General features: G+C 41.5%; 1 protein-coding gene and 1 non-coding gene across 6 annotated transcripts in view; one reads left to right on the top strand and one right to left on the bottom strand.

The window, feature by feature from the left end:
* The window catches only part of ARMH3 (armadillo like helical domain containing 3), a 188,008-nt gene that overhangs the window by 118,608 nt on the left and 44,554 nt on the right, over nucleotides 1–24,846 (bottom strand). For all 5 annotated transcript variants that reach the window (XM_060100473.1, XM_060100467.1, XM_060100463.1 and 2 more), the window contains exons 14-20: nucleotides 24,626–24,719; nucleotides 19,194–19,295; nucleotides 14,689–14,747; nucleotides 12,794–12,859; nucleotides 11,225–11,294; nucleotides 10,136–10,196; nucleotides 5,145–5,233 (exon numbers count right to left, since the gene is read on the bottom strand). In XM_060100473.1, the coding sequence (XP_059956456.1) occupies nucleotides 5,145–5,233; nucleotides 10,136–10,196; nucleotides 11,225–11,294; nucleotides 12,794–12,859; nucleotides 14,689–14,747; nucleotides 19,194–19,295; nucleotides 24,626–24,719 (541 nt within the window). The remainder of the gene's footprint in view (nucleotides 1–5,144; nucleotides 5,234–10,135; nucleotides 10,197–11,224; nucleotides 11,295–12,793; nucleotides 12,860–14,688; nucleotides 14,748–19,193; nucleotides 19,296–24,625; nucleotides 24,720–24,846) is intronic.
* Nucleotides 6,523–6,595, top strand: TRNAW-CCA (transfer RNA tryptophan (anticodon CCA)). The gene has a single exon. It is a non-coding gene; the product is annotated as a tRNA-Trp (tRNA).

Below are 24,846 nucleotides of genomic sequence, written 5' to 3'. Positions count from 1 at the left end.
TTCACTTGGTTAAAAGCAATCCATGTATCTGTAGGTAAGGAAGAAAGAGACAAAGGAAAGAGAAATTACCACGGCTCCCTTTTACAACAACAACTCAAATAAAAAGGTGATGAAGTCAGCTCAAAAGAAACATGATGGAAGGGTAAGCTGGGAAGAAGTGAGAGAGTAACACTGACATATATACACCACCAAATATAAAATAGATAGCTAGTGGGAAGCAGCTGCATAGCACAGGGAGATCAGCTCGGTGCTTTGTGACCACCTAGAGGGGTGAAATAGGGAGGTTGGGAGGGAGACACAAGAGGGAGGAGATATGGGGATATATGTATACATAGAGCTGATTCACTTCGTTATACAGCAGAAACTAACACAACATTGTAAAGCAATTATACTCCAATAAAGATGTTAAAAAGAAAGAAAAAGAAACATGACAACAAATATCCTAATTTTTTTTTTGAGGTCCAAACACAACACTGTGCTGCTTTAAGAGAATGCTGATTCATCATTAATGGAAATTCTACATACCCATGCATCCATTCATTTATTCATTCAAATGTCTTCTGAGCCCCTATTACAAGCCAAGTAGTATGCTAGGAATAAAACAATGATTAAAACACAGGCCCTGGGCTTCCCTGGTGGCGCAGTGATTGAAAGTCCCCCTGCCAATGCAGGGGACACGGGTTCGTGCCCTGGTCCAGGAAGATTCCACATGCCGCGGAGCGGCTGGGTCCGTAAGCCATGGCCGCTGAGCCTGCACGTCCGGAGCCTGTGCTCCGCAACGGGAGAGGCCACAACAGTGAGAGGCCCGCATACAGCAAAAAAAAAAAAAACAAAAAAAAAAACACAGGCCCTGCCCTCCAGGAATTTTTTTTAAGAGTAAAGATAGATATTTAAGCAAATCATTGTACAGACATATGCAAACATAGCACAACAATGTGATATGCTAAAATAGAAGCCCAAAGTCCTGTAAGAATGTATAGGAAACACACATAGTGTATTTGTTTCCTGTGTAGGAAACAAAACATAGTGACTAACAAGGTCTTTAGCCTCCAGAAGTTGAGAGAAATTACTAAGCTAAAGTTCCCAGGAGGAATGCAGCAGTCAGTAAATAAAGAAAAACTATTTAACCCAGTATTAAGATGTTCTGTGAAAACAGAATTGGGAGGCCATGGAACCTAAAATTAAGACAGGATTCTTAACATGGGATCATGGATGGACTTCAGAAGAAGGTCCATGAACTCTCTGAAATTATATGCAAAATACGTATGTGCAAATGGACATTTTTCTGGATGCAAAGATCATATCTTTTATTATATTCTCCAAGGTAAAGAACTATTTCACTAGGATCTTACCCTAAAACTCAGTTTTCTGTCTCATCAGAGGAGAGTTTTAAGACCTAACCTTTTACTCAAAATAGGAGATCTGGGTAGCCTAGAGGTCAGAGAAGAGCTTTTGAACTTTCCATAACTTGGTGGAAAATAGTGACTGCTGAAAATAGGGCAATGAGAAAGGCAAGACTTCTTCCTTTCTATATTCAAGTTGAGGTTAGTCTAAATATATTTCTGCAGTACTCAGATACCATGGTGACAGGCATCATATAAATAGACAGTGGCAGCAGGGAGTAGGTCACGGATTATATCTATAAAACCAACATATCAGGCAGGATTAAACCCCCAACTAATACAGCTGGTTCCTCCTCATCCATAAAACCAAGCCTGAGAATTCCATATGGGAATTTGGAGGGAGACCTCTGGCTACCTCCCCAATAACAAAGAGCTACTGTAGTCAAACAGTATAAGAATAAAAATCACCACTCAAAGTGCAGTGAGACTAAACGCCCCCATTCCAAATAACAAAAGGCATCTGCACCCCAGTCCACTGCTTCCTAGACACCCTAGGTCTCCCGTGTGTCTGACCTAACAACACATGCCCTACCAGTTTTATTTATAAGTATAATTCAACTAATGTTTGCAGCACATGTATGGGCAAGCATCTGTATGCATAAGCATATTTGCCATGACGAGTTTCACACACCTCCCTCAAATCCATAAGTCTAGAAGGCAAAGAAAGAGTGAAAACACGGGCAAGCCAACATATGAGGGGCAGTGCCAGCCAAGGAGTGGGTGGGTCCACCACAGCCACATTTATATTCACTGACTGCAATATTATACATTACTATAGGCTCTGATGCTTCAGATGTAGTCTAGTATTTTGCAGCTTTCCTTAACACCTGCTGCTCTGCATCTCACAGTATATACTCCATGTATGAACACAGGGAGCCAGGTTCCAGGAGGGCTCACCCAGTCTACGTAGGAAAAGGAGCTAACCTCACTTGGCAAAGAACTCTAGTACAAATGCCTATGCCTTAGGAAAAAGCAGCCCTCCAAGTCTCATCAATGACACTCATATACACCTCCTCTCAAAGTATCAAGGGCCTCAGAATGCCAATCAGTCAGTCTTGAGGTGGCAAGTAATTTTTTTTAAGTCTTTACTGAATTTGTTACAATGTTGCTTCTGTTGTTGTTGCTTTTTTTAATGTTTTAGTTGTTTTTTTTTTAATGTTTGGTTTTTTGGCTCGGAGGCATGTAGGGTCTTAGCTCCCCGACCAGGGATTGAACCCACACCCCCTTCATTGGAAGGCGAAGTCGTAACCACTGGACTGCCAGGGAAGTCCCAAGATAGCAAATAATTATACATAGAGCTGAACACGACATAAAGTACTCAAAGAAATAAAGTCAACTGACCAACATAGGATAAAGAATGATCTCTCGCCTCATAGTTTTCTAGCTAGGTTAGTGAACGCTAAGATCCAGAAAAGATAAATATAAAAGACACTTCTTTATCTCTTTAAAAGATAATTGCCAGGCTTCCCTGGTGGCGCAGTGGTTGAGAGTCCGCCTGCCGATGCAGGGGACACAGGTTCGTGCCCCGGTCCGGGAAGATCCCACATGCCGCGGAGCACCTAGGCCCGTGAGCCATGGCCGCTGAGCCTGCGCGTCTGGAGCCTGTGCTCCGCAACGGGAGAGGCCATAACAGTGAGAGGCCCGCGCACCGCAAAAAAAAAAAAAGATAATTGCCTCTTTAAATAAAAATGACAGAAATGTATTTTGGGGTTCATAACATATGTAAAAGTAAAATGTATGACAACAATAACACAAAGGACAGGATGCAGGGTGGAGGCAGGAGAATAACGGGAAGCCCTGGGCCCCAGGGAGACAGACCAGAGCGAACGGCAGAATGCAATGGAAAAGGCAATGACAGGACAATGAGGAAGAGGACAACAGATGAAGAGGATAGGAGAAAAGCCAGAGAGATCCCAGGGGCCAGAGACAGGGTGGCTAGCATAGAAAGAAAAAATAGAAAATAAAACCAGAAGAGGAACAAAGGCAGGCAGAAATAATAACTACTACCACCAACTCTTTAGTACTACAATGTATAACTTCATCCCAGTTATAGACATAAACCATGTGTACTTGTTATAAGTCCTACAATTATACCAATATCCAGAGATTTGCATCATTTTTGTGTTTTCTCTTTAATCCTAAATTTTTAGAACCTAAAAATCATACAACTATCCACAGGCATCCAAAGAGTCCTTAATATTAAAAAGCACTGTTCTGACCTAAGAAATTCTACTAACTGTAGTCATTTCAATCGCTTTTGATCTCTCTTTAGCTCTTCTGACATTCCCTCAATTTCAAACTCTCACATAATCGTACTCTTCTCCTAAAATATCAAAATGCCACTATTGCCACTTACTGTTATTCTCCTACTCCCCCTTCACCACCATAGGCAGTAACTGCAAAAAACTTGCTAATCCATTAATTAAAGATCTCTACTTTCCATTATGAAGGACTAAATTTAGAAAGCCAAATTGGGTTGGGAGGAAACCATGTGTCACAACAAGTGAGATGAATTCCATGGGAGGGTGTGGGGTTACTGGCCCATTTCTCATAAAGCCTCTGACACTAACACACCCTTGTCTGCTCAGAATACAGAGAAGCCCTGCCAAGGATGGGGCAACAATTTACCACTATAATCATCTGGAGAAGACTTTATTGTACCATCAGGTCACAAAAGCCACAGGACCTATCAGCAAGCAAATGCCTCAGGAAAAATGTCTCCTCTGCTTTTCTGAAACCTCCAATTTAGTTGCAGAAAAGAAAGGGGTGGCAAGCCAGCATTAATTGTACCCTTACAGAAGAGCCACTTCCCTCCTACAGGGGTGGAGTGACTTTACTGAGCTACCAAATGGATACAAAGACAAAAGTAAACACTAATTTGCTGTTTTTGTCTCTGGCACAGGAGGAGTGGTAAAATTGACACTGTCTGTAAACAGTAATAATGCCAGATATAACACAAAGAACAGGATTCCCCCCCATCTCTCCACCCCCTCCCCACCTCCTCTCCCTAAGACATTCCTCCTGAGATTACTCATCCTGAGGAAACACAGAGAAGCCTCCCTATAGTCCATATGCTGCTACCAAATGGAACCAAGGGAGAATCCAAGTTTGTACTGACTCCTCATTGGAAGAATCAATGGAACTCAAATATTTAATTTTTTCTACCAGCTGACAAAAAAATACAGGGAGGAGAAGGAACAAGAGAGGAAGTATGAAATAATGGTATGTGACACAGCCAGGTTTGGATTAGAACAAGGCTGAAATGACAAAAAGAAGAGTTGAAAATAGAAGCATCCTAAACAAACTAAAAAGTTTTTTAAAAAAATTCAGCTTGTGCCCAGGCCTAGGGGTTCATAAAAGATATAGGAAGGGGCTTCCCTGGAGGTGCAGTGGTTAGGAATCCACCTGCCAATGCAGGGGACACGGGTTTGAGCCCTGGTCTGGGAAGATCCCACATGCTTCGGAGCAACTAAGCCCGTGCGCCACAACTACTGAGCCTGCGCTCTAGGGCCCATGAGCCACAACTACTGAGCCCGTGTGCCACAACTACTGAAGCCCACGCGCCTAGAGCTTGTGATCTGCAACAAGAGAAGCCACTGCAGTGAGAAGCCCACTCAACGCAACTAGAGAAAGCCCATGCGCAATGATGAAGACCCAATGCAGCCACAAATAAATAAATAAATTTGTTAAAAAAAAAAAAAAGATATAGGAAAAGAGGATGAATTCAAAAGAGAAAGTTACCTGACCAGAGCTCCCGCCAGGTATAATGCAGGCGTACTCTACACTTCTTCTGATAGCAAAGTAGTTTATGTACTACCTGAATGCAGCGCCTGTAAGAGAAAAAGAGAAAGACTGGAATAAGCCTAAAAATATGGTGCAACTCACCACAGATACCCTTTAATGAGGCAGCTTTTGCTAAGGCCACAAAAGACACTGGATATGAATCTGTACACATGGGAAAGAAATGAACTTCTACCTGCAGCTTTCTGGTAGATAAATTCCCCCTCCCCGAAAAGGGAACCCTCTTGCACTGTTGGTGGGAATGTAAATTGATACAGCCACTACAGAGAACAGTACGGAGGTTCCTTAAAAAACTAAAAATAGAACTACCATATGACCCAGCAATCCCACTACTGGGCATATACCCTGAGAAAACCATAATTCAAAAAGAGTCATGCACCACAATGTTCACTGCAGCTCTATTTACCATAGCCAGGCCATGGAAGCAACCTAAGTGTCCATCAACAGATGAATGGATAAAGAAGATGTGACACATATATACAATGGAATATTACTCAGCCAGAAAAAGAAACGAAATTGAGTTATTTGTAGTGAGGTGGATGGACCTAGAGTCTGTCATACAGAGTGAAGTAAGTCAGAAAGAGAAAAATACCATATGCTAACACATGTATATGGAATCTAAAAAAAAAAAAAAACTGGTTCTGATGAACCTAGGGGCAGGACAGGAATAAAGACACAGACGTAGAGAATGGACGTGAGGACCTGGGAAGGGGGAAGGGTAAGCTGGGACGATGTGAGAGAGTGGCATGGACATATACACACTACCAAATGTAAAACAGATAGCTAGTGGGAAGCAGCCGCATAGCACAAGGAGATCAGCTCGGTGCTTTGGGACCACCTAGAGGGGTGGGATAGGGAGGATGGGAGGGAGACGTAAGAGGGAGGACATATGGGGGTATATGTATATGTATAGCTGATTCACTTTTTTATAAAGCAGAAACTATACATCATTGTAAAGCAATTATACTCCAATAAAGATGTTAAAAAAAAAATCCCCTCTCCCCATCCCACACACCCTGCTTGCACTAATTCCCCCTATCACTAGGAAAAGGGAGCTATAACCACATATAGGTCAATATTCAATTAGGCACTACTGATACCATTCCCTTGAGTATCTTTCCTGAGAGGAAGGATGCACCAGTAGACCAAAATTAGACTACTCCATTCGAAATTGCAAACATAGGATGCAAAAACATAAAATTAAAGACCTTAAGTCTTTAGATCTATTTAAATTTATTTTTAATATAAATTAAATTTTAAATAAAATTTAAATTTTATTTACATTAAAAGTTAAATTAAAAATTCAGTTCTGGGGACTTCCCTGGTGGTCCAGTGGTCAAGACTCCACGCTTCCAATGCAGGTGGCCCAGGTTCAATCCCTGGTCAGGGAACTAGATCCCACATGCTGCAACTAAAAGATCCCACATGCCACAACTAAAGATCCCGCATGCTGCAACAAAGATCCCGCATGCTGCAACTAAGACCCAGCACAGCCAAATAAATAAATAAATAATTTAAAAAATATATTAAAGAAAAAAATATATATATATAAAAATATATATATACTGGCTGAATGACTCTAAACTGACTGCTTAGGGTGTTTCTTTTATGCATGTAGTGGTTTCCTATTTCAACACAAGACAGTTCCATTTTAACCTGAAATCTTCTTGTGGGGTCCACTGAAGTCTCTACCCACAGGTCTGAGAATCCCTGATTAGAGAGTCCAAGTTTTACATGTAAGAGTAACTTAAAGGAGAATTTACTCTCCCCAGAGACTATTTCCCCTAACTCCCAAATCCTGGGCCAGCAGTGGGAGTGGCGGCAAGAATCACAGAGTAGACATCCAGAAGAAGAAATTCATTTGTTGGGTTTTCCTACCTCTTACTGCTCCAGGCAAGACTTTTCTTTCTTTCTTTCTTTCTTTCTTTTATTTTTTTCCGGACACGCAGGCTCAGCGGCCATGGCTCACAGGCCCAGCCGCTCCACGGCATGTGGGATCTTCCCAGACCAGGGCACGAACCCATGTCCCCTGCATCGGCAGGCGGACTCTTAACCACTGCGCCGCCAGGGAAGCCCCTCTTTCTTTTCATATAAGCACCTTCCCCCATTATTACTTTACCTACAGCATTCATACACAGATATGAAACTATTTCGTTTCTGACACAGATTCTGACTTGAGTATTAAGTCTTTCCATGCTCCATATTTCTTCATATTTCACCAGGAAGATTATACACTTATCTGAAATGGTAGAAATTCATTTTGCTTTCAATTTCTCATTGCGCTGTATGTTGCTGAAAAGCACTACATAATGAGAAGTGAGAGCAGCAACCTGGCCTGATGCCCAGCTCGGAGCAGATAAGTTCACCTAAAAAGGACTTGATGCTCCAAATGCCAAAAACTGGAAAGAAGGCTGGAAGTTGCGGGAGGGAGATGTGGAAATATGCCCATGGGTAGTAATGAAGAAAGTGAATTCAGCCTGAGGGTAGGAACTTCTGCCCAGCCTCTGTCAGCTTGTTATCTTCTCCATCTTCCCTAACCTCAGGACATTCAATCAGGAAGCAGGTGGAAAAAAGAACTGAGAAAGCAAGGCAAAACAAAAAAAGGCAGGAACTACTGGGGAGAGGGAGTTAAAATACTTAGTGTAGATCAGGTTCACTGGCCGGGATGTGAGGGTTTGGGTGGACAGTGACATAACTCTAAGTACTGAATATACAGTCTTATCATGTCATCCTCATCTTCTACCGTTACACCCATCATCCACTTAAATCAGGTAACATTTTTTCTACTCTCTTATCCTTCCTCCATGTACCCTACACTCTAATCCTCCTGAATTACTTTCTATTCTCCAAACATGCCACACTTTCAAGTCTCCAAGCTTTTGAACATGCTGGTCCTCTGCTTGGGATGTCCCTCCCCCACTCCTCTGCATGGAAAACTCCTATTGTTTCTTCATGACTCAGGTCAAACACAGCCCCCTCTGATGCCCCAGTGAGCATTAGTCACCCTGTACAAATCTTTCCTTTGTCATTTATCATAGTAGTAGTTAAGAAAGAGTACAGCCTCTGGGGTCAGACAGACTTGAGTTTGAATCTTGGTGATGCAACCTAACTAGGTAGGGAACTGTGGTAGCCGGCCTGCAAGATGGCCCCCAATGGTCCCCACCTCCTGGCATTCACAACCTTATGGAGTCTCTTCCCACACTGTGTTAGGCTTGGTCTGTATGACCAACAGAAATGGCATGTCATTTGAGATTAAGTTATAAAAGGCATTATGGCTTCCATCCTGGGCTCTCACTCTTCTCTTTCTCTCTTGGATTACTTGCTTTGAAGAAAGCCAGCTGCCATGTCAAGCAACCCTATGGAGAGGCCCACATGGCAAGGAACTGAGATTTATCAACAACCATGTAAGTCAGCTTGGAAGCAATTCTCCAGCCCCAGTACAGCCCAGTAGAGCCCCAGTAAAGCTAACACATTGACTGCAGCCTCTGCCAAACCCTATGCCCAAACTACCCAGCTAAGCTGCTAGGATTTCTGAGCCACAAAAACTATGAGGTAGTAAATGTTTGTTTTAAACCCCTATGTTTTGAAGTAGTTTGTTACATAGCAATAGATAATACACCTGAGAAGGGGTGGGAACAGCTTAGGATTTACTCTAAGAAAGTTTGGGTTCAAGTCCAGGCAATGGTGCTTACTAACAGAATAACCCAACCTCCAGAGCCTCAGTTTCCTTGCTTGGAAAATGAGAAAACTAAGACTATAATAATATACTACAAAATAAAGAGCATATCCTAGAACCGGAACATTAGATAAACAAGCTAAAAATATAATCTGTAGCAAAACAAATCTGATCCCTGAGGTACTGATGTTCAGCGATCCCATCTAAAACAAGCAGAAAACTCATCTGGTAAGTGTTATTTTAAAAAAAGCAGCTTTTCATGGTCTTTGAGTTGAAATAAAGGATCAGACTAACTTTTAAACACCCAAAAGATATGGAAAAATGCAAACCACAACCTACTTACCTAAAAGTAAAATTTGTATCATTATTTCATATCTAGGAAACCAAAAATATGTAGCCTACAAACAGTCTAAAAAGCTGGAGATCTACTCTAGTCAGAGTAAAATCTTTCATATCTCCCTAGATCCCAGGCCTAGCACTGGAATGAGGTATACTAAGCTTGCTGTGCACCAAACTTCTCTCTTACTCAAAAAGGTGGAGGTACTAATTCTGTTGTCAGACTGAATTCAGATGCATTTTAAGGAATAAAGATAATACATATATTTGAGATCACACTAACATGGCACAGCTAGCTGTTAGGCACTGACGATAAGAAGAATGCTGAAATAGCAAAGAAGAGAGAAAGCCTAAAGGCTTAAACTTTATTAAAATATGAAGATTTTCAGTCATCTCTAGTTATACTGCTTGTAAAGAATTGTGACAGACAATCAGATCTCCTCAGGAGGCAGGAATCTTCCAGCCTGGCCACTATATACATAATCTGCCTAGCTAGCAGAGTTCTGACTATGTTGCTAGTACAGTGTAGGCTAAGAATGAACCAAAAGATCTATCCCTCTGGCCTTTCCATATCTTTTAAATACTGGTGACTCCTTTGATGCCAAAGCCCAGGGATGACTAAGTGGTCTGCTAGTATTCCATATCCTTGGATACAGGAGTCACCTATGATCACTGCTTCAACTCATCAGCCCTGTTCTTCATGCAGTGTGCCTAAAAGTGATAATGAAGATACGTAGTTTGTACTTTTCCCCCCTTCTGGAAAAATGTATAAAACAGGCCATAAAACACTCCCTGACACTTCTCCGCATATAAATGTGCTTTTCCTGAAGTGTACATAAAAATTTTGTGACTATTAAACTTCCCATCACTCCATTCTATAAAACAGATTTGCACACATTAAATGAACCACGGTACTTACACATAGAGATCCATAGGAAACTCCTTCATCATGTGTGTTACAATAAACTCTACCATCAGGTCTGAATGGGAAAAAGAGAAAAATTAGATCAATCAGAATGAAATTCATTGCTTGCCTTTGGGCTGGGAAAAAAACCTTCTCAGTGCACTTTATTTTATATAAGGCACTTTTTGCAACACTTTCACCACCTGCCACTTGTAAGGTAACAAGAAAATTAGTCCTCTCCTACTTCCAGAAGGATACTTTGACCTGCCAATAAACTCAGATACAAGGGAGATTTCAGTGTACAGATATTTCATACCATGACACTAATGCAAAATGCCAGAGGGAAATCATATTCTGAGAACCAAGTGATGAGGCAAGCAGAGAAAAAAACTATGGATCACATCCGTGTAATCAGACTCAAACTCTAAAGCTATGTCAGTCTATCTCGTCTTCCTATCACACTCAGTTTGACAGGTATTGACTGAAACGGTCTGGGGAGCTTTGGGTCAATAGAGGCTGAATATTATATAGCCTTAATTACTGTTTCTAAAATCAAGTAGATTTAGGAAGTAGCGCTGAATACCCAGGTGAAATGGGATTAAGAGTTCAGATCATTTACCTGAGGAAAATGCAGAATTCTGGGCAGACTAAATTACCTACAATACAGCCCCTAGCTGTCAGCTCTGTCAGCCTCCTCTCAGCTTAATTTACTCAGAGGAAGTTTTAGGTCGGAACCTTGAACTTTAAGCCTCCTGGCCAGCTGAGACATCAATTTGGACCAAGAAAGGGAGGGAAGAATTTGAAATCTTGATCAGGTATAAGATAGTTTACAAATTTAAATCATGTATCAAGGTTAGACTTAGACATTTGTCTCCCTACAAAGATCTTTTTCTTTGAACAAAAGCACCCTTTAATTGAGCATTATATTCATTGGGATTAGTTTACCAAACTCAACAAGAAACACAGTTTCTTAGGCCAGGGAAGAAACCTAACTAGTAACTTCTTCTCTGAGGAGGAAGCGCACATCAACAAGGATCTATCCCTCATCTTAATCATGAAAACCTATTGCTGGCCCAGAAACATGCCAATTTTGATGATACTCACCCAGTACTGCACATACCAAAGGACGACAGGGAAGGTTCTTGTCTGCTGCCTTCTTCCTGTGTCTCATAGGCTTCACATAAAAAAGAAATGAAACTAGTAGACATCTGAACTAACATCCAATGGCTCACCATCATGGTTTTCATGCAAATAAAATCACTACTGGGGGCTTCCCTGGTGGTGCAGTGGTTAAGAATCCGCCTGCCAATGAAAGGGACACGGGTTCAAGCCCTGGTCCGGGAAGATCCCACATGCCACGGAGCAACTAAGCCCGTGCACCACAACTACTGAGCCTGCGCTCTAGAGCCCGTGAGCCACAACTACTGAGCCCGTGTGCCACAACTACTGAAGCCTGCACGCCTAGAGCCCATGCTCCGCAACAAGAGAAGGCACCACAGTGAGAAGCCCACGCACCGCGACGAAGAGTAGCCCCTGCTCACCGCAACTAGAGAAAGCCCGTGCACGGCAACGAAGATCCAGCACAGCCAATAAATAAATAAAAAGAAATTTATTTTTAAAAAAAGAAAATGTGACTGTGTAAAGGCAGCAACAGTAGCAGTTAAAAAAAAAAGTTTTTTTTAAAGAAAGTTTTAATATAAACCTCAATGTGATATTTCTGAACATACCTCCAAGTTTTAGGAAATTCCCTGATCCTTCATACTCTTATTTCCCCCACCTCTCAGATGAATAAATCAAAGAAGAATCTAGCATCAACCAATCAAAGATCATACTACATTTTGAAAGCAAAAGGCTTAGGCCCATCTCCTTATTGTAATCTACATTACTGATACATTCTATCTTGCATATACTTGTATAAAAGTATATCTCTAGTCAAGATATACTTTTTGGGGTATTTTTGTTTGTTTGTTTTTAAATTTATTTATTTTATTTATTTATTTTTGGCTGCGTTGGGTCTTCGCTGCTGTGCGTGGGCTTCCTCTACTTGCCGCAAGGAGGGGTTACCCTTCGTTGCGGTGCGCATGCTTCTCATCAGGGTGGCTTCTCTTGTTGCGGAGCATGGGCTCTAGGTGTGCAGGGTTCAGTAGTTGTGGCACACGAGCTCAGCAGTTGTGGCACACAGGCTTAGTTGCTCCGTGGCATGTGGGATCTTCCCGGACCAGGGATCGAACCCATGTCTCGTGCACTGGCAGGCGGATTCTTAACCATGGTGCCACCAGGGAAGTCCCTTTTTGTTTGTTTTTTGTTTGTTTGTTTGTTTTTGGCCACGTCGGGTGGCATGTGGGATCTTAGTTCCCCGACCAGGGATCAAACCCATGCCCCCTGCAGAGGAACTGCAGAGTCTTAACCACTGGACTGCCAGGGAAGTCCCCTGATACATTCTAATATTACTGCCATGGGTATACGATTATGGATCTTTCCACCCTCTCTTGAGCAGGTAACACCTCCATGACACACACAAAAAATCCCAACAACTAGTATGGGCCTTCTGAACAGCAGTTAAGCAAGAGCCCTTTAGCATAAATTTCCACCCACACTTGTTCTAGTAGGATCAATTTTGTGTTGGCAGAAAAATTCCTCGAAGAAAAAACAAGAAGCAAAAGTCACACTTACCATTCTATGTAAGTTTACTCGAAAATTCATGTTGTCATCATGCAAAAATGCATTGGCATACTGATCCTAATAAAAATAGAAACATAGACAAAAAGTAAGGAATGAGTGCTATACTTAAGAAACTCAGTTTATAATCTATCTATAATCTATAATCTTAAAGTCCAAGGATTTGTAGGACTTAAAGAACTCCTTTCAAGGACCAGTTAGAGAGCTAATGGGATGAGCCTAGAGCCTTTATGTCAAGCCCCACTTAAGCCATGAGATTTCACTTGGGTGCAATTTCCCAGTGTGTCTCTAACGGGCCAAAAATCTCTAAGCAAATTACAAACAATAAAAATTAAGGCACAGGCACTTGAGGCAAATGCTGAGAGGAATGTGTTTTCCTATTCTCTCTTCCTTCCCATCTGCCCAAGGAGCCTGCTCTGTTTGTGACAGTTTGAAAGTTTTCATAGGAACTGCAGGATACATGTGCAGGCTCCACATGAGGATCTACGATTAAGAAGAAAGGTCTGGGCCTCCCTGGTGGCGCAGTGGTTGAGAGTCCGCCTGCCGATGCAGGGGATACGGGTTCGTGCCCCGATCTGGGAGGATCCCATATGCCGCGGAGCGGCTGGGCCCGTGAGCCATGGCCGCTGGGCCTGCGCATCCGGAGCCTGTGCTCCGCAACGGGAGAGGCCACAACAGTGAGAGGCCCGCATACCGCAAAAAGAAAAAAAAAAAAAAGAAGAAAGGTCTACACTCCACCGGGAACGGGCTTGGCACAGCAAGAGGAAGCTGCTTACACAGGCAACGTGGCAGTAGGCAAGACCCCGTCTCTCCCTGGCTTTGCTGAAGACTGATGGAAAATCAAAAACCTCTCACCATGAATCAGTAATAAACATCCCTTGGCCTTGTCCCAACATCTCTTCTGAAGATCTGACGTGCCTACAGACTCCAATTCCCAGGAACTGTTACCATTTGTGAAAAACAATTCCTTTAAAGATTTTCTTAGAAATATTTTTGAAAAGCAATTACACGAGGCCCACTGCTAATAAGCAGCTCTTCTATAACCAGCTACCCCTAACCTGGTGAAAAGTAGGTCATCTTTTCACCAAGAACATAAAAATGGAAAGACTGAGAGAGGTCTCTACTCCACATGGACCACACCTTAACTGTTTTTCTTAGGAGAGAAAAGATCAGAATAAGGAGTAAGTGAAGGAGGAGTCTGAAACTACAAACTTAGCTCTAAATTGACTCAATTTCTGCCATACCTGTGTTGCCACCAAGATCTAGGGTGAGTTCAGGCCTAATTAATCCAACCAAAAGTGTCTCCTTACAAAGCCCAAGCATCTCTTCTTTTTTCCCCTCGGGTTCTTGTTCTTCATTAAACTGCAATCAGCCCACTTTACTCAGTTTCCAATGCCCCTCTTCGGCTTTTGTCTCCACCTCTCCCCACAGAAACCTGAGCTCCTTTTTTCATTTTGCTAAATACAAAAGACCCAACATGAACAGTTTCAAAAGGGCAGGACTGTTTTCTCTGAAGAGGCATAAGTCTCTTCAGAGTTTCAAACTCTGAAGAACTAGAATCTTTAAAAAATAAAATAAAAAAAGAACTAGAATATTCCAGTTATAGCAGTTATCCTATCACAATTCATTATTAGGTCATGCAGTAAATACTGAGCCTCTACTATGTGCCAGACACTAAGAATACACTGGTGAAGAAGACAAAGTACCTCCTATTGCTTACATTCTAGTGGTGCTTACATTCTAGTGGAGGAGATAATACAAAGTGGGAAGATTTTCTCTCCTAAACTTTAGGACTCTAAAAGTCAGGGGACAGGAACTTGGAAGAAGTGCAGAAAAAGACAGCACTTTGTTAAGAGATTAGCTAATACCAGAAGGTTGGTGAGACCTACCTCTGCAATACACGTAAGGATAATCAGACAGAGTTTGCCGCTGTGAAGCCGGTGCTCATCTGAAAAGAAAAAATAAACCCTTCTCTCTAAATCATCCAGACCATGTTTCTATAGAGAATAAAGATGTGTATCGTCAAAAAGAACATTCACACTTTCTCTCCCCACAAAATTCATGAATGAAAATCAAGGTTCTACTAGAGTAATCCTTGCTTTTCTTCTAGGCAAAAGAATTCTCCCATAAGATTTTTTTCGTAAGTATTCTGGTAGTCTGATGGATAGCTAACCATCTTCCTGAGAACCATCCAATTATTGTAATGGTCACTAATACCATGGCTCAAGTCAGGGCTATGCCCTTTGTTTCCATATCAGCCCTTTGCTTCTGAATAATCAGACCTATTCCCTTTCCCACCCCTCCTCATCCACTAGCTAAAAGCACCACCACCTTTACCCATCTACCACAAAATCCAGAAAAGTTTTATAACTGTTCATAGCAAACTGGCTATGAATCAGAAAGAAATTAACTGGAGACTAGGGTCCAGCTCATGCTTCTCCTTGCACTGTGAACACTACTTATGACCAGAAAAGCTGATCATTTTTCTTCCTGACAAAGCTATTCACTCTAAAATATTTATTTAGTACCTACTATGTGGCAGGCACTGTGCTAGGCAATAGAGACATAGCACTGAACTAAACAAAGGTCTGTGGTCTCCCAGAACTCACATTCTAGTTATTAAAAAAGAAGGCAACCTCAATAACAGGGCTCTAAGCCCAAACAAATGACCCAGAAAGAGCTACTCTATCACTGCCGATTACCAGAACCATCAAAACTTCTTTACTTTCCAGGATCTTTGTGGGTGAGGGGGTGAAATGGAGGTAAAAAGAGGGTCATTGGGACTCCCTGGTGGTCCAGTGGTTAAGAATCCACCTTCCAATGCAGGGGACTGGGGTTTGATCCCTGGTCAGGGAACTAAGATCCCACATGCCGCAGGGCAACTAAGCCCATGAGTGGCAACTACTAAGCCCGCGCTCCACAACTAGAGAGCCCATGCACCACAACTAGAGAGAAGCCTGCATGCTGACGCAAATATCCCGCATGCCACAACTAAGACCTGACAAAGCCAGATAAATAAATAATTTTTTTTTTTTTTTTTTTTTTTTTGCGGTATGCGGGCCTCTCACTGTTGTGGCCTCTCCCGTTGCGGAGCACAGGCTCCGGAAGCGCAAGCTCAGCGGCCATGGCTCACACGCCCAGCCGCTCCGCAGCATGTGGGATCTTCCCGGACCGGGGCACGAACCCGTGTCCCCTGCATCGGCAGGCGGACTCTCAACCACTGCGCCACGAGGGAAGCCCTAAATATTTTTAAAAAAGAAAAAAAGAAGGTCATACCAGCATATCCAAACCAGAAAAATGGCTTATGATGTTTCAAATTAGCTTTGACGGGACCCAGACTAAAGTCCATTCTGGAGAGATCTATTAACGGATTACAGTGCTGTAGAAGTTAGCTAACAGTACACACCCTGACATTAACCTGTTACTTCCTCAAAGATGGAATCTATCAACTAAAACCTGACAATAAGAAGGCATAATGAGGGTGTGGTCAAAGAAATACATTTGCTTCTCCTCGGTGCTAGGCAGTGCAAAAGAGTAATGACGATGCTCCTACCTGACATTCCCAGTAGCTTACAGCAGAGCCCCTAGGCCAGAAGAGAAATGCTTCTGCCTGCAAAATTAGATTCATAAGACTCTTCTACCTATTCCTGGCCAGAGTTTCTCTGGCACTATCCTCCCTTTCCCCTTAAGCTGATAAGCAACTCTGTAGAAAAGCCTGCAGCTATCTCTCCACTTAAAAAAAATTGTTCCTGAAAACAAAAATAAGGCATATTTCATTATAAACATTTTTTTAATTCAGAAAAGCACAAAAAAAGAACAATAAAAACCAAGTTTAATCACACCACCGGGAATTCACTGGTGGCACAGTGGTTAAGAATCCACCTGCCAATGCAGGGGACATGGGTTCGAGCCCTGGTCCGGGAAGATCCCACATGCCACGGAGCAACTAAGCCCGTGCACCACAACTACTGAAGCCTGCACACCTAGAGCCTGTGCTCTGCAACAAGAGAAGCCACCACAATGAGAAGCCTGTGCACACTGCAATGAAGAGCAGCCCCGCTTGCCACAACTAGAGAAAAGCCCATGTGTAGCAATGAAGACCCAACACAGTCAAAAATAAATAAATAAATTTATTTAAAAAAAAAAAACAAACTCTGCAACAGTCTTCAATATCAGGGTTGAAACTGTTGGATAAATAAACTATTTATTAAAAATGAAAAAATAAAAATAAAATAAATAAAATAAAATGCTAGTGTAGTTTAAAAGCTATTGGTTATGGGCTTCCCTGGTGGCGCAGTGGTTAAGAATCCGCCTGCCACTGCAGGGGACACGGGTTCAAGCCCTGGTCAGGGAAGATCCCACATGCCTCGGAGCAACTAAGCCCATGTGCCACAACTATTGAGCCTGTGCTCTAGAGCCTGTGAGCCACAACTACTGAGCCCATGTGCCACAACTACGGAAGCCCATGCGCCTAGAGCCCATGCTCCGCAACAAGACAAGCCACTGCAATCAGAAGCCCACGCACAGCAACAAAGAGTAGCCCCCACTCGCTGCAACTAGAGAAAGCTGGCGCACAGCAATGAAGACCCAATGCAGCCATAAATAAATAAATAAATAAATAAATTTATATATTTAAAAGAAAAAAAACAACTATCGGTTATGGAAAACATTCTGGGGACAATTGGGAAAAACTAAATATGGACTATTACATGATATTAGAGAATTACTGTTGGGAATTCCCTGGTGGGCCAGTGGTTAGGACTCGGTGTTTTCACTGCAGTGGCCCAGGTTCAATCCTTGGTCAGGGAACTAAGATCCCGCAAGACGTGTGGCACGGCCAAAAAAAAAAAAAGAACTATTGTTGATTTTCTTAGCCTTAATGATGGATACCTAGGAAAATGCCTTTAATTTTGAGATACATGCCGAAGTACTTCTGGTGTGAAGTACAATGACGTCTGCAACTTACTTTAAAATTATTCAGGCAAAATAAGAATAACAGAAATTTAAAGATAAACCAAATATGGCAAAATGTTAATGGGTATATGACTGATCACTGTATGACCCTTTCAGCTTCTCTGTTTACTGGAGTTTTTTCATTTAAAAAATTGGAGGAAAGGGCTTCCCTGGTGGCGCAGTGGTTGAGAGTCTGCCTGCCGATGCAGGGGACACAGGTTCGTGCCCCGGTCCGGGAAGATCCCACATGCCGCGGAGCGGCTAGGCCCGTGAGCCATGGCCGCTGAGCCTGCGCGTCCGGAGCCTGTGCTCCGTAACGGGAGAGGCCACAACAGTGAGAGGCCCGCGTACGGCAAAAAAAAAAAAAAAAAAAAAAAATTTGGAGGAAAAATGCTACCTCAGTGTTACCATGAAATAAAAGGCTCATTTCCAGAGAAACTTAAAACTGGGATATATTCCACTTATATGAGGTAGTCAAATCCAAAGAGACAGAAAGCAGAATGGTGGTTGCCAGGGGTTGGGAAAAGGGGAGAATGTGAGGAATAGGGAATAAGTTTTTAATGGGTACAGTTTTAGTTTCACAAGATGAAGCGCTCTAAAGATGGATGGTAGTAATGGTTGCATAACAATGGGATCGTACTTAGTGCCACTTAAAAATAGTTAAAATGGTAAATTTTACTACAATAAAAAGTATAATAGAAATAAATAAATAAAAATTGTAAACATATAAATCTGGTATAAAGAAAAAACTAGGTTTAAAAAAAAAAACCTGAGATGTATATACTGGACAGAATTTGCTGGGCTTCCTCCCAATCCCTTCTTCTAGCCCAACTATTCCACTACCCTACCACCGATTAAAAGATCATAGAAAAATCATCAACAGAGGAAGAACAGGACACTAGACAGAGTAAACTCAAAATTTTCTAATACCTATTTCTCTCCCACTTCCATTCTGCATTTCAAGGATGAGTACTGACACACCTGTTTTAAGTGTTAAAGAACACAGTCCCTCTGAATTGCACCTCTTCCTACCGTACTCTGTACAACAGTCCTAATTCTCACTATGAGCTGATGTTTTCAGTTCTTGTCCTCAAAAGGGAATTCCCTGAAACATGCTAATCCCCTCACTTCCCACGCACAAGAGTCTGCATCCACTTACCAAAATCTGCTAAGAAGACTTGCTAGTTTTTGTAGAGATCAATTTTTTTCCTGTTCTACTTTGGAGCACTCCCCCTCCAGCTCCAGGTTTCCCCAACACCATCTAATTGTCATCTGGCAATAAGAAATCACTGTTTGCCAGTAATCAGGACCATCACCTTGCACAGGAGGTCCCAATGGTTCATCTTGTCCAAGCTTCAAAGTATTAATGCTGCCCCTTGCTCTAGCTAAGCAGCTACCTGCCACCTCCTGCTTCCTGAGCCCCCAAAGTAGCATGCCTTACCTTTGGTGTCCTGCATGACAATCGAGCTATACTTTAAGAAGGTTATCAGTAGATTACTGGTCTGTACATCTGCATCCAGTGGGAGTTCCACAGAACTTATAACTGGAATAAAACAGATGAAATGCATTTAGCCTATAACATATTCCATCTAACACTTCTACCTATACAGACAGCCAACTTGCCAGCAGGCAAGGAAATCACGAAATAATCTTTTTACACAACAGAGGAAAGACCGAGTGCTTATCATAAAACCTTTATCTAGTCTTCCTAGGCCTCTACAGCCCTTCCTACCCCCAAGATTAAGCCCAATGCCCTTCTCTCCTACCTAAGAATGCCAGTCTCCAGAACAGTGCTTTTCTCTCAACATCCTAAGAAAGGTATTTTGATTCCACTTTCTAGCCCCAAGTAATCCAAAAGGGTTCAAGGCCCTTCTTAAAAGCAATTTAATTTGTACCTAAGTGAAAGAGCTGTACTGAATATAAATGAGTCTTGCTTTGATGAGTCTACTGCTTAAAATAAATGACAATTCATTCCTAATATGGAGAAATATTGCTCAATTTTGAGAATAAGGCTTTAGGCTGGAAATACCCAAGATGGAAAGGAAAAAAAGTTAAGGCAGAACTACATTCAAATACTATTTTTTAATCCCTTCCCCACTTGAAAGGGAACCTGAAAAGGAATACCAGACTAAAGATAGGTGGACATTACTGATTGGGACAGAGTTTTATATAACCAGCTGCTTGATGTTTCCAAGAGAAACTACCCCTACTCACATTCTCTGTGTCACAGTCCCAGTGAACAGTAAGGGACCAGACTAAGGCTGACCCACAAAGGACAGCCCTAATATAGATTTCCCAAGTTTCTAATACTTTACACGAGACTCAGACATCTTGTTAAGTACTTTTACACTGTCGAAGACATAATATATAAGCAAAAGGAAGCTCACGATAGCCCAGACAAACTAGAATCTATAGCTTTCTGTTATATTTTCACCTACGAAGACTCAGCTGAGTTTGGGATATTATTCATAATATGTATTCATAACCATAATGAATCCCCCTGGAGTTATTACGATCTATACAGAGAACATTTATTAACAATGGGAAACATTTGCATATTATGGATCCAAAATACATAGCAAGCACAGCAAAAAGCGTTATGAGAAATTAGCATGCCTAACCCTTGGCTGTTTTCCCACAGTTCAGCCCCCAAGAACTAATAAAAGACAAATATATATTTATGTTGAAAGACTAAAAGGTCTTAATTCATGTTATGGGTTAATGACCTGAGACTGTCATTTCAATCTACAGCCTATTCTGAAGCTCAGAGCCCATAATCATTCCTTTGTCCAATACAAAGAGGCATCTAGCTGGTTAGTGGGACTTTTTTCCCCACTCAAACACAGCAATAACTAAAAAACTGCCTTATATAATATGTAGAAATATAGAAGTGTATGTATTTTTAGTTTACCGGAAAGTCCTCTCATGCCAAGGCTGAGCTGTCAAATGTCAAGTCTGAACTGAGAACAAATGTTACAGCTAAACTGCTGGCTTTTAAAAAATAATGGCTCCAGTGACATACCTTTAAATATAACTAGGCTACTGAGCATCAGTTATATTAAAAACCAATTGAAAACCAAAACTTGAAAACAGGGTTATAATACTTAGATTCGTACAGAAAGGAAATGAGTTAGGAGAGAAGAAAAAGAACAAAACAGAAGAGATAGAATAAAATCCCTCACAAATTAAAATCTCCTTCCTAAGGAAGAGTTTATTCCTTGATCTTTGGCTTCATAATTCTTCCCAGCAGCCTTTGTCAAGGGAGACAGTCATTTGAAAGTGGGCTGACTCCAATCTTCCCACTAGAAAAAATAAAAGCTCACTGGTTGTAGGTAAGTAAGCACAAATCCTGCCATTGCATAATCAAGTGTGTGGGTGGAAGTGTTCCCAATGAACAGTTTGAAAGGCAGTTCTCTGAAGCATCCAAACCCCAACATTACATGGAACTCAGATAAACACACACACACACACCACACACACACACACACACGCACGCACGCATGCACCTACATACACGCCTTTTGATATCCATGGTAACCAGGCAGGCTGCATCGTTAAAGAGAAAGATCAGTATTTCCGTTGGGATATTTGGTGACCTGAATAAGCAGAGACAAGTAGGCAATCCTGCTACATGTTCCTTCTCATTAAGATACAGGCGTGCCCCACTTTTTGAAAGCTCATTTTTACATAAGCCACTTCACCTTTACGAAAAACCTACATTAGTATCTGTTCTCGCTAATGGAAAGAAATCCAAAGAGAATTTCCACTTTTAAGGAAAAAAGCGGGACCTCCCTGGTGGCGCAGTAGTTAAGAATCTGCCTGCCAATGCAGGGGACATGGGTTCGAGCCCTGGTCCAGAAAGATCCCACATGCCGCGGAGCAACTAAGCCCACGAGCCACACCTACTGGAGCCCACGCGCCTAGAACCCGTGCTCCGCAACAAGAGAAGCCACCGCAATGAGAAGCCTGCACACTGCAACGAAGAGTAGCCCCCACTCCCTGCAACTACAGAAAGCCCGCGGGCAGCAGCGAAGACCCAACGCAGCCATAAATAAATAAATAAATAAATAAATTTTTTTAAAAAAAGGAACAAAGAGAAAAGGCGAAGTGGGGAGGGGCAGAATAGGGTTAGGGAATTAAGAGGTACATACTACTATATAAACTAAATAAGCTATAAGGATATATCACAGGGATTACAGCCTATATTTCATAATAACTATAAATGGAGTATAATCTTTAAAAATTGTGAACCACTATTTGTATACCTGAAACTTATGTAATATTGTAAATCAACTATACTACAATTTTTTAATTAATTAATTTAAAAAAAAAAAAAAAAAGACAAGTGAGGGAATGCCCTGGCAGTCCAGCAGTGAGGACTCTGCGCTTTCACTGCAGAAGGCCCAGGTTCAATCTCTGGTCGGGGAACTGAGATCCCACAAGCCGCATAGCCCCCCAAAAAAAAAAAAAAAAAAGACAAGTGATAACAAGTATTGGTGAGGATGTGGAAAAAAAAGAACCCTTGTGCACTGTTGATTGGAATGTAAATCGGTGTAACCACAACTGTATGAAGGTTCCTCAAAAAATTAAAAACAGAACTACCATATGATCCAGCAATCCCACTTCTAGGTATATATACAAAAGAAATGAAAACAGGATATCAAAGAGATATTTTCACTCCCGTGTTCATTACAGCATTATGCACAGTAGCCAAGATATGGAAACAGCTTGTGTTCATCTACAGATAAATGGATAAAGAAGATATCATATATATATATATATATACAAGAGAATATTATTCAGTCACAAGGAAGAAGGAAACTCTGCCATTTGCAGCAACATGGATGGACTAGAGAATATTACTCATAGTGAAATAAGTCAGACAGAGAAAGACAAATACTGTACTGCATCATTTACATGTGGAATCTAAAAAAAAATAGTCAAACTTATAGAAGCAGAGAGTAGAATAGTGGTTGCCAGGGGCTAGGGGTGGGGGAAATATAAAGCAGTTGGTAAAAGGGTACAAAATTTCAGTTGTAAGATTAATAAAATCTGGAGATCTAATGTAAAATATGGGGACTATGTTGATAACACCATGTTGTATTTGAAATCTGTTAAGAGAGTAGAACTTAAATGTTCTCACCTCCTCCAAAAAATAAAAAGATAAATATGTGAGGTACTGAATGTGTTCATTAAACAGATGGGGGGAATTCTCTCACAATGTATATGCATATCAAATCACCTCAATAAAACTGAAAAAAAATTTAAAGAAAGTATACACGTTCCATTTTTTTCCCCTCACATTTAGACGATGAAAAGTAGAAAAAAAAATCCTACCACCTACTAACAACTAGAAATGAATGTAACAAGAGACAGGAGTTGGGGGCGGTGGGGAGAAAGAAAGAAAAAAGGCAAAAAATGAAAATCGTGTTCAGCATTTGTTTTGTAGCAAGTTGTAACAGAGGCAGCGAGCATCCCAGGCAGTTGAGAGTGGCACCACCAAATTCCTTCCCCAGGAGCTACACGCAGCATCTAAGTATCAAGCCACCACAGCTTTAAACTGTGTCTGTGAGCATCTGTGCTTTATCTAGATTTCCTTTGTAAACCTGTTAGCAAGATGTGTCCTCAGGTAATTGCTTCTTTGCTTTACGCCTTTTCGGCTTACAGAAGGTTTCATATGAGAGCTCTACTTTCAGACAGCAGGGGAAACCTGTATTTTGGAATTTGACTTTCAATTCTAAACAGATCCAATTTGCTGCCATAGACCTGAATATCAGTGGCACCTCCCAGTCATGCTTTTGTACCAATAATGCTTGTATTACCTTGAAATGCTAATGCCACAGGTGTTATATGAAACTTTGAAGGAGAAAAAACAGATCAAAGACGGTCATGTCACATACAGACAGGAGGGAGGCACAAAGAAAGGATCAAAGTTAGATTTCCTGTACTTCTTTACCCAAAATGAGGTCAACATTTGAGGCAAAACATCAAATATTAATGAAGATTATTTTTAGGTTAAGTTATTCCATCAAACACACTCAGCTGACAATAGAACCAATTCAGGCTGACACAAAGTCTATCAGGCAAAATTCATTATTTCTTTTCTGTTACCCTTTTCTTAAGTGCCAGTGGTAAGTGGAGATTTTTTTGTTATTTTTTTAGGGAGGGAAGTCTTAAATACCCAGCAAACTCCCAATTATTATCCACTAGTCATTTTTTAACTGGGTGTACCTGGCAGACACATAACAGTGAGCAAATCCCAGGTTCATTTTCTCATCCATTTATTCAACAAATATTTACTAAGCAGTGACCATGCCGGGCACTGTGCTGGGCAATTAGTGGTAAACAAAACAGGCATGGTCCCAGCCCTGATCCATGTTGTGGTTTTTAGTCTCAACTCTCACTAACCTTAGGCAAACCTCTTATTTCTCTGGCCTCAATTCCCTCATTTGTCAAATGATAACAAGAGATAATATTACTATTTTACATTTATTTCAGTGAGATATTCATAAAACATCTCATCTGAGCCTCACAAGTACCCTGACAGTTTGGCAGGACAGACATCACTGACCTCTAAGGTCCCTTTTAAATCTAGCATTCTATGCTTCTACAACCATTCGCTAAGGAGGACAAGCTGGAGTTATGTAGCTTCTTTACAGAAAAAAGCACTTGACTTTCTTTTCCAGACTTTTCTTTGGAGCTTCATGAACCCTGAAGGACAGTTCTTCAGATAATTTCTTAAGCAAAAGAATTAACAATTGTGCTTTTTGTTAAAAAAAAAAAAAAAAAAAAAAAAAACCCAAAAGAACTATGCTCACCCCTAAAGTTTCAAGATCATATTCGTCCACAAAACAAAGGAGATGGTGGACTTACCATCAGAGGAGGGCGGCGTGGTCCCCAGCGGTGTGGCTGGGGTTGCTGGAGCAGGGCCGACGGGGGTTGTCACCAAGCCCATTTCTGGATGACTCTGAACAAGAGCACAGATAAGGGTAAGAAAGAGAAAATCCAGTTCTGGGTATCCTCTGCTTATCCTTTCTGGTATTCCTGGCCTCATAATTAGACAGAAAGCTCACTGAGGAGGGACTGCTTCTACA

Source organism: Mesoplodon densirostris, chromosome 1, assembly GCF_025265405.1.
Source record: "Mesoplodon densirostris isolate mMesDen1 chromosome 1, mMesDen1 primary haplotype, whole genome shotgun sequence".
NCBI lineage: Eukaryota > Metazoa > Chordata > Mammalia > Artiodactyla > Ziphiidae > Mesoplodon > Mesoplodon densirostris.
This window is presented reverse-complemented; position numbering and strand designations above follow the sequence as displayed.